Source organism: Opisthorchis viverrini (assembly GCF_000715545.1).
Source record: "Opisthorchis viverrini unplaced genomic scaffold opera_v5_40, whole genome shotgun sequence".
Classification (NCBI taxonomy): domain Eukaryota; kingdom Metazoa; phylum Platyhelminthes; class Trematoda; order Opisthorchiida; family Opisthorchiidae; genus Opisthorchis; species Opisthorchis viverrini.
The window spans coordinates 1,286,681-1,297,455 of NW_008751694.1; the positions used below are offsets into that span (position 1 = coordinate 1,286,681).

The 10,775-nt window shown below is 41.8% G+C and overlaps 1 protein-coding gene across 1 annotated transcript; it reads left to right on the forward strand.

Moving 5' to 3' along the window:
• Positions 1-1,244: 1,244 nt before the first annotated feature.
• On the forward strand, positions 1,245-10,445 carry T265_13114 (hypothetical protein; the record flags this gene model as incomplete). The annotated part of the gene is made up of 2 exons (XM_009167267.1): positions 1,245-1,458; positions 10,357-10,445. Coding segments are annotated over 2 exons (303 nt in total), but the record flags the coding sequence as incomplete, so codon positions are not given.
• Between the last annotated feature and the right edge of the window lie 330 nt (positions 10,446-10,775).

Consider the following 10,775-nt stretch of genomic DNA (forward strand, 5'->3'; position numbering starts at 1 on the left):
GATAATAACAGTTTGTTGAATTAGTTGACTAGATTTCGTTTGCAGCAATGTAACGAATCTGCTGTCGAGCGTAGATTTAGCGATAAAAATCGTGGCGGGCTTTGACTCGTTTGGCATCCAACATGGAAAACTACAAACTAGGTCCACACATATTATTCTCATTATTATGCGTACACCAAAGCAAGAGCTTGATAAATCTCCATAAAAACTGTTCTTTGATGGCTTTCCGCTTGAGCAAGTCGAACAAATGGATCGGAAGGCGACGAATCACTAAACGTTTTACAGTTGTCTGAGTGGGGGTGAGAGGCTTATCTAGAAGCTTTTGATATTCTCACCGTGAGACAATTTCCTCTGAGGGAGAGAAGGAAAATTAATCCTAGAGTGATGCGGCGAAGGTGCTGAAGGGCGGAAATTTACACCTGTGGGATAAACTTCCACTAGCTCCGTAGAACGGTGTCGCGTCTTTTTTTGGCGAAGTGTGCTATTCATAAGGTGCTGGAAATTCTTTGAGCGCCCTCGACTGGTTTTCTCTCTTACTGTTGCTTTTGTCCAATATATTCAGTTGGGGAATCTTGTGAGCAAGAAATTCAGCTGTAATTAAAATGAGTCTCTCGCAGGACCGAAGTGATGTGCAAATTAGTCTATTCCGTAAATTGTCGCGCGCACTTCTGATGTTCCCTCAATGACTGTCACACACCCGCTTCTGAGAAAGTATTTTTACCTGCGTTCAAAGGTTACTGAAATATCCCACTGTGATAAGCACCAACACGTTAGTTAAAAACGATTGTTCTAGAGAACTAGATGAATTAAAATGAATGAATTAAGAATTAGGGTGAATGAAGTAAAATAAAGCGAAAGTAATGGACACTTATTTTTCCTTCAGTTTCTGCGTAAAGATGTCACGGGAGGTCAATTAGTTTGTACAGCTTTTGTCGACATCACACTCGTTTCATCATTTTGCTTTGTGCCTTAGAACAAACATTCTGGTTGGTCCAGAGCAAAAACGACTCGGTTGTCACTGAAACCAGAGTTTTTCAGAAGTTGATCTTCTTGAACATATAACTGTCTAACCCAGAACCAATTTTCCCCTGCTGTTGTTACCAGAAGTTATGAATGCTAACGTGTGAGGAAACCCAACGGAAGCAGTTACCGTTGGGGAGTGCTCACAGTAGATAGTCATACTATCCGTAGTTCACATGCAAAATACTGTCACGAGTACCCTGATTTTCTGACTTCCATTAAAGGCTCTTGCATTGGGACCACTCTATCGAAATATCAAATCCGTGGTTTCCACAAAATTATACACCGAGTGTTATTGCTTTAACGTCTGGAATGGAATCAGGATTTACGCGAAAGAGCAAGATGTTGATGATACAGGTGTGCTGAAAGATAGCAGAAAGATCCAAGAAATTGCGAGTTCCCTTTTACCAACCAGCTGTTCCAAGGTCACTGTATCCAGTGAGTTCAACAAAATTTCTTTTCCAGCTTGGTAGCACTTCTTTGCGTATTTTCACCGATGGCCAAGTTTCCCACCAATCATAACCCCTGTACAATACACTTCGTCTTATTAAGTTTAAAATATGAACACACCAAGCGACATGAACGAAGCCTCATGACCAGTATCCTGGAGTAATTTTAGTTCAGCCTACTGTTCGCAACTGAGTATACTCTCAGAATAACAGTTCGCGAGTCACAAAGATAGCCGGAAAAGCCAACATGTACATGAAATACATACACTGCCCAAGCCAAGTGCAACTGCAGTGACAAGCAAATCGTCAGAGCGTAAAACTCTTTGAATTAGCCATCAGGACTGTTTCCACATACTGATATTCGCTGACACTCATTGGTGTTCCGAAGTAATCAACACCCCGCCCTAGTGGACCAGCTGATTTCAATGCAATTTCAATCTCAGACCCTGTCAGGGAGGCGACGCAACAAAACCAAACAATTGCTAACCTCGCTTGATTCACGTGGTAGTCCTTCCGCAGCGTAGGCGTTACCGAAAGCTAGCTTCGGCACACGCACATGTGAAGTCAACGGGCCTCTCCGCTCTTAAGTACGAGGCTTGATTATCTTGCCATCACCATGCGGCTTTGTCAAAAGAACACCTCCGTCGACACATCTGCTATCAAAATAGCGCAGCGCAGAAAGAATCCGGGTTTGTTGGCTGTAGTGAAGATAGTAGATTGCTTGAGTTTACATAAACTTGTATGTGCGAGAAATGAACAGCCTCTGTTAGAGATTGAACTAAATTGGTTGTGTGATATCGGCTACAAAATGATTATGGCAAGAGACGGGTTTATTCTGAAGTGACGCAATCCTCAAAGCTACCGAACAAATAGGCGAGAGTTGGAATAATCGTGTCAAAACCACCGGAAGGCAACAGGAGTACCAGTGTTTAACCGATTCAGTTTTCCAACCAAGTACCATTCGCAAATGTGTATTGGTTTGGATAATCATATTGTTCGGATGCAAAGTCTTGGTATTTATTGTATGTAGTATACAGTATACCAAGTTGCATCAGTAGGGGGTAGGTGCTATCCGAGTAATTTTCAAGAGCTCGCATTTTTCTCGAAGATTTAAGGAAATGGGAAACTAACCAAATGATTTTGAAAAAGTGTTTTGCAACTCGTTCACTTAAAACACTTGGTGGCCTAAAACATTAGACTTGATATCATCAAGAAGTCGCCTTTGTAACTCTACTTGTGATCCCGGTTCAGTAGAATAACCTTTTCACGAAAGAGAGCTTCCTGCCCATCTCAGTTGCCGGGGTTTGTTGCTTCACACCGTGTGACAAACAATACGTACACCCTGCTGTTTTGATATAAGGCTTAATATTCGACATAATGTGAAAGCTCAACAACAATGTTCGTCAGAGGATGAACACGCTTACCGTATTACTGATTTATGCTTCTCTTGACCTTTTGTCTGAGTGTGGAGTCTGACAGTTCCAGATGCACTTTCACTACTTGAAAATAACCGATAAAGGTCAAGCAGGCTTTGATTGGCTTAGTTTAATCGTAACTAGTTAAACCAGCAAACTGAACCATTATTATTACCATTATTAGCATTACTACTTCCATTAACACTGTCATTAACGATGGCCGAATCAGTGGTGGACAATAGTGCTTCACCGCCGAACAACTGCATCACCCTACTGTGGATGGCCTTATTGCCTATTACAGTGCTAAAGCGCATCGTGCCCAGACTTCATCTCACACACTGACTGATAAGTTTCTGGCTTTGGGTGAAAAAGGCAGAATAGAATATGTCCAGTTGACACCAGAATCGGATCTGTCGATCCACAGTGGTTGATCCCATGAAGGCCAGCTCACACGGCTGATAGATTGATCGGAGCTGCATTTGGTGTTACGTGCTACGCCAGTGTAAGCCCAAGGTTAACAAGCACACCGAGGCCTGCTGGGTACTAGTATAACGATGGTTACCACTGGTGGATCATACGACTAGTCTATGGTTGGTGGCCAAGCTCCACCCCGCATCTGATTGAAGGTGAAGTCTATTGCGGAAATTGTGAAACGGCTTTGTATTGTCCCTTTAATGTTGTGTACTGGTCAACGAATATCTAGGAAAGTTCAAAAGGCCGGGTGAGAATGTTTACTTTTTAAAGACTACGTGCAAATGAGATGTTTATTTTCCTGTCAAATGATTTCCAACTGCTTAGTTCGTGTTTACTAGAGGTGGCTTCACAGTAATGAACTTTCCTCCTTTCACTAGTAGCCAGCTTCAACATTGCCTTCTAGTGAATACCCACAACTATTGATATCGGAACGTAATGCCAGGCGGTAAACTAACATCCGGATGGATTCTGGCTTGGTATCTTGTTGTGTGAGATTAGAGTTGACTAACTGCTGATCGCAAATCGGAACAAGTGTATGGTTTGTGGGCGCTTGTTAGAAATGGGGGAAGGCTACCTGGAAAACTAACTGCTACATCCATGATAATATAGTGTAAGCAGGCTGGTGATCATAGTTCCATGCCACATTCAAATGTATTTGTCCTCAGTATGTGCAGGCAGCTGTTGGCAAACTCGACATTGTATGACCGTTCCTAGTGGTGCCCCTGATTTCATTTATCAAGAGGCGCTCCACTTTACCAAGCTTGTTTCAAATAGAAACAGAAAAGAATGGAGTACATTGATAAACTTATTCACCATGTGTTTTCTTTTCCACATTAGTCTCCAAAGAAATATGTCGGATAACGGATGACATACGTCAGTTTGTTAGTAAGTTGAGTTTTCAAGTCTAGTATATCATCCTAACCAGAAATAAAACCCTACATGAAGTAAATCGTAAATATTCCAAGTTGTTGATAGATGTGGTATTCATTTTCAGATACAGTAGCATTCCTTTCGAAAACGATGGTCCATTTGGGCGCGTTCTGTAAGACTAATAGTGAACAGGCCTCAATTTGCGTACAATATGGTCGAAAAGTCAGTTGACTGGACAGTTGACTGGCATCAGTATGTCTAAGGCGACCTGAGGTTCACAACAATTCACCCAGATTATCTGGGGTCTCAGTTTAATGCAAATGGTGTATTCGACCTTAAACTGTCAAATTTAAACTTACTTGGTTTGCTTTATTTGGTTGGTCGAGGTTTGGTTTATCTGGTTCATTAACTTTTGAACCACTGGCAAAGAAAGAGAATGCGGCAGGGTGAGCATTCTCTGCCTTTCCTCCTGATGTCTATCTACTGTCCGTATGGTGCCATCCCCTTCAATACTACATTCGTCTAACATCAAGTAGACGCTGTACAAAGAATAGGTTGTCCGGGTTACTGTCTGTTATTTACCCGACCTTCATCATGAGAGGTAAACCTTTAATTGGAATGTATTCATGGTTAAATTACATCATCTTCTGTCATCGACATGCGATCGGTTCGTTAGAGTGAAATATCACCTTGTGTTTGGCCTCAACCAATGTGCAGACAATTTTTAACTTGCCTATTTGTTCATACAACACTTAGTCAGTTTGGAGTTCCACCTTGGCTTGCTTCTTCACGACCATCAATTTGCTTTTCCAGATTGAGTTTATGACCGTTGTTCTACTAAGTCTGTCGAAGGATGCTCAGACGTATTCTGGAGTTGAGAACACCCAGTTTTTGAAGTTGTCATACTTATGTTTCAGTTCATTCTCCTGGTGTTATAGGCTGTGGCCTAATATCCGTTTAAAGCGATCCTTAGGAATTCGGAGGTAACCGATTTATGTCTCGATATTTCTGTATTGGGTATTGGGCTGTTGCGCTTACATTTTTTGCTTGATGGCATCCTCGTGATCTCCCTTTTCAACTTCTAGAAAAATGAAAACCTGGCCGTTAAGCAATGGACTATCCAGTCTCCTATTCATCTTTTTCACGTGCACCTCGGGTCCATGATTCACTCTTGATGACACACCGCACGGGACGTTCCGAACGTACATGAACTCGAAATCACTAGAAGCGACTTCGGTCGTCAACGGTGATCTGTAGCAGTCTCAATGCGTCACACTCACTAGCCCGTTTGGGTTTATGCTCACTGTAGCGTCTCAGTTGTCATTCTAGTCTAGCTAAGGGCCATCAAGATGACCTGATGGGATAGCTGACGCCCTGAGGTTTGATGAGGCCGCTGCATCCAGTCAGCAGCGACCCTTGTTTAGCCTTCGAAATTAAGCTGGTTTTTCAACTGTTTATTTTTTGTCAACCGACTGACCTCTCCGATTGGTCATTTCCCCTAATAATCATACTGTTATCTTAGAAAGTCTGTTGTACTTCCAGTTAGCCTTTTCAACAGTTATGATATTTGAACAGCTCGCATCTACTCGTGTATAAGTGCCTACTTTTTCCCATCTACGTGTTTTCTATGCACAAACACACTGACTAGTAGCATTAAGGTTTTGCAAACCGATGCACGACTTAATGTAACAACTAGACATTTGGAAATTCACTAATTGGTGTCTTCAAATGATTGGTTGGAACGCTACGGTGTTTCTAATCACCTTGTAGTTTGGATGTTTATGTTCGGAGTTAAGACATATGTGAGCTTGCAATCAAGGCCTCTCAACTAGTTACGTGTCACCAGAGACGCTTCACCTTACCAGCACAAGTCATCAAGGTAGAAGTGATTATGATAAAGATACGGAAGTACATTTCAGCCTGCAGAACCTACGCTCTGCAGAAGATGCGGAGGTAATTAGGGACTTGTGGCCAGGAGAAGCAATAGGCTAGGTAGTAACTTGAAAGCTTGGGAGTGTGCTTTCGGCTACAGTGATCCATCACGTGCGAGGAACTTTCACCCGATAGAATCAACAATCGCTCCACTGGCAGTTGGGAGTGTATGGTTGTTGTTCTCTGGTGTAGTGACCTTTGGGTAAAAGAGGAGTTTGCAGAAATTCGGTTTTATTTCCACTCCATAATTCTGCAGCGTAAAAATAAAATTCTCTTCTTTAGCGTTCGGCGTTTCATATCTGGTGTATTGCTTTCCTCGTCAGATTGATGACACAGGTCTCCAGAAACAGTGGCACGTCAGAGGCATCCCTAAACTACTCGAAGTCACAGGGGAACTTAACCCAAACTAATTTATTATTAGCACCAATTACTTATGGTATCAGCAATACCGATTCCCGTATCCATTTCAGCCTTATATGTTTCGGGGAAGGTGATAACCAGGATAGCTGCACCCAGCTGGACTGACCTACAGAACAAAGAATCAGAAGGGTACAAAACATACGAAAACATCGTCCTGCAATCGGTAAGGGGATTTTATATTCATTCAGTATGTATAGCCAGATCATCGTTTGCTTTATGATAATAAATCTATCAGAACTGCTGTGTTTTTGCACTCAGGAAAGCTGTACCGTTATAAAATTGGTGCATGTGGATCTACTGACAGGAAATGATTTCTTACTATTTCTTGGAACTTACCGAAATTGGGACAAAATATCTTCTCCAAACTAATCGGTATTCACTGAGACGGCTTTGCAGAGAACTGTCTAACTTATTTTGTTCATTTAAATCTTATTTGTCCACAGAAGTAACCTCTTCTCAGCAATAAGGTTGTTTCGGCTGCATTTGTATTCTTGCTCTTAAAACATTCAGAAAACTAAAATGGTACAAGAGGGATTTTGACCACTTCGCCGACACTCCTGGGAATTTCGGTGATCATTCCTTTCAAGCGCAAAACCGCACTATCAAGACAAACGTGTGAACAGATTTTAATTATTTTTCTGAGCTTTAAATAAACAAATCAATATCCGTCTGACAACCGTTTTTTAACAGGGTTTTTGCAAGAGTGACAGCATGTAGACCAACTACAGGATATAATCGATAATCCGACACTCGTTCAGTTCAGTGAACACAAAATATCACCATTATACAGTGCGTATAAAAACTGCTCAAATGTCGAAGGTTATGGTCGTACGCTAGGAGGGTTTCAGTGGCCTTAGAGAATACAAAGTGTTTCCTCTTTGCAGACAGCCTTCAAATAAGGTCGGTGAATTTTGGCGCAGAGCCGTATTTCGAAAGAACTCTCTAGAAAAATCTTCGCTTGACAAAGTCCATGACCTTTGTGAAGTCTATCTAAATGGCCTAGAGCTAATGGCGATGCGCACATAACTTATTTCGAAGCTGCCGTGCAGCTGATATTAGCAAGTGCCACGCATACGTATGCATACTTAAGATCAAGTTAGCAACACAACATAACTATCAAGTCCAAACACTTGAAATGAGACATTTTGGGCATCACTTCATATGGCTTTGTCAATGAGAATTGGGAATGGCATCGCGAAACTAGCTGGCCTCACCCTTGTGAGCTAGTACAATTTAGGGTGTTATTCGTTTGGTCAATCGCTGACAAATCCACGACCAGTGTGCTGTGTGCGCGGCTGGGATTCCAAAACACCTGGCGTGCGTACCAATCCATGCAAGCGTCAGTGCAGTGTGCTAACGAACACGCAGAGGTTTCTTGTGCTATAGTCACTGTCAAGCCTGATGCTGGCATCAAAGGTGAATTTTCCAGTGCACGTTCTCAGGGTGCACAACAAAAACCTTAGCCTTAGTGAAATTACGGCAAGCACTTTGTGCGTAAATCGAGTAATCGAGTAGTAGGAACACAACTTCAGCTGCTAGTGATGTCTATATTTGAGTATATTTACTCCCAGTCAAGCTGTTCCTTTGTTTCAGTCCCAAATATTCTTCGGCTCATTGAATTGGATTTTATTCATAGAGAACAGAAAATTTTCGGGCTTCCAAAAGTTGGTTTCGAAATGGCTTATGATGATTCGTTTCTGACTTAAACGGGGACCAGTGAGTATGAACTGAATGTTCTGTTTTATTGCATCAAACGAGGACTGAGATATATGTCTTCAATAATTAGGAGCGCTAAAAATGATTCGGGACGGTGTAAAGGCGCCATCTGGCAACTCAGTTACTGTATTGATGGTAAGGGTGTTCCCGGAGCCTGGCAATTTTAACAAAGGCGCTCTGTCACGAACTGACTTGACGGCTTCAGCACGAAGTTGGGTGATGTACCCTAGTTCAGCTCAAGCAGAATTATCTACGACTGTTATTCTACACCGTCTACAGTGTATATAAATTTGATGCTTAATATTCGAAAAATAAAACCCTTCTTCTGAATTTAGCTGTGAGAAATGAAATAGTTTTCCCCAAAAAACGTCGCTGGACGTTAAAATCACAACACTGCTTGTATGGTGCACGTGTCGCTGAAAAAGCTCAAAGATTTTCCTGGGAATTGTGGCTCTTTTTGGCAAAGACATCTATATTTTGGAGAAGAAAATAGTGGAAGCGCGAATAATTTGGAGGAGACTGAGTTAACTCCATCTGAATTACGCTCAGAGAATAAGAAAGCCCCACAAAGTCGCGACGCGTACATATCAGGAAAAGTCATGTTTTCTTCTAACAATACGTATTCGTTACATTGTTCCAAGAAGGATACAAATTTGGCGAAGGGAATTGGTCGAATGTATGCAGTCTGTTTGCCCTACGCTTGTATGAGCATGAATTACCCTTTGGAAAGCATTCACTCGTCTCGCAGAACTTTTCAGTCAGCCTATCGTTTTGCTGGTCGACGAGTACAAATCACGATCCACAGTTACTAGAAGCAAAAAGAGATGGTAGGCGTATTTCCTCCCGAAGTGTATGCTCTTATTCTTTAGAAAATGAATCAGATTGTCCAGACAGTCTGTTGTCTTCTGTTCTCCGTCTGATTTGATAGGCTGCTTCAGCTTTGGGTAAAACGATCCGATACGCAATACACAGGATTCTTCCTTCGTTCATTGCGGCTTTGAAGCGAATTGCATAAATTGTCTACCTTCTCGAAGTAAACATATAATAAATTCTAATCTTGACGAGATAGTCATCTGATTCAGTTTTGAAACCATTGGCTTACTTTTCGATTAGGTTGGATACATAGAACTTACTACAACATGAAGCACGCCTGAAATCTAGGTCCAAAAGTCATTGAGTGGTTTAATTTTTTGTTTCTCAGTTTGTGTGATCTCAAATACTATTTTGAATGTTGAAAGTGGTGAACCGCACTGCATTCTCTAACTGACATGAAGGATGATTCAACCGATTTCCCGGTTAGAACTCGAAGATGAACATCGTCCATATACCAACGTAATATTCATGGTGAAAGGAAGAAGCAATCGAAGTTCATTACAGAAGAAGTCTATGTTTCACATTCTGCGACTTTAATCAGCAGGATTGTAGTTGTCTACAAAAAATAATTAACGTTAAAAGGTGGTGATAATTGGCGTGTATACTCTACGGATTCACTTCATCTATATATAACACACCTGAGTACAGTGGCGGTTAAGATTGGGTTCATCAAAAATTAATCATCATCTCATTAGATGAGAGAAAAACGTTAGCAGCTCGGTCGACCCGGATGATGACCGACTGGTTAGCAAAGGAACTGTTAAGCGCGGCCGTCCGCTTGACCACCAAACACATTTGAAACGCTACACCACATTAGTTGAGGAAGAGGTGACTATTCGAAGGAAAAACATGGCATTTCTGAGAGGATACTGCGCACCGTAACAAACTCGTCCGCAATACGACTGTATGACCATACACTACAATCGCTTTGACCAGCTCCAATTTTCCCGAAGTAGAATTCCAGTCATCCCGAAAACGGTGATTTATGAACTACCTTTTGTTGTCGGCTGATCATTTGCGGATCAGAACTTTCAGGTTAGGTGGGAATTTTCTTTATCAAAACACAGTGGATTTATTGTCCTGCGCATAGTTCTCATCATAAAAGTTGTTCACAAGTTGTCTTCCACGATCACTGTTGAAGTTCGATAACAAAGCTGAAAAAGACTGAAGTTGTAACCGTTTTTTAGTGTTATCCATAACATGGTCTCAGCAGCGCGTCAGTCGTCTCATTACAACCCGACGTGCTCTGCATTCCCACAGTTATCTTAAAGTTTAGGACCTGAAAAGAGAGGTAGGACTCATGGATTCTTATCCAGGGTGAGGAAAGCACATTTCCAACTGAGCTTATTTCCTGCAGTTGAAGTCCGTCTACGTTGACTAACCCAGAAGCACTGTACAGTTCTTTTATTCTGACCGAGAAACATCAGTATTACGCATCTGACGAAATTCTAGGAAGTTTTGAACCCCGATCTCCCTGCTCGTATTCTGAGCACCTGACTACTCGACAGCGATCGTCTGATCAGCATTGTGACTAACTGACATTTAGCATCACTCACCTCTCAGTCAGAGTGCTGATAAGCTGCATGTTGTCGAACGGTTTTATTCA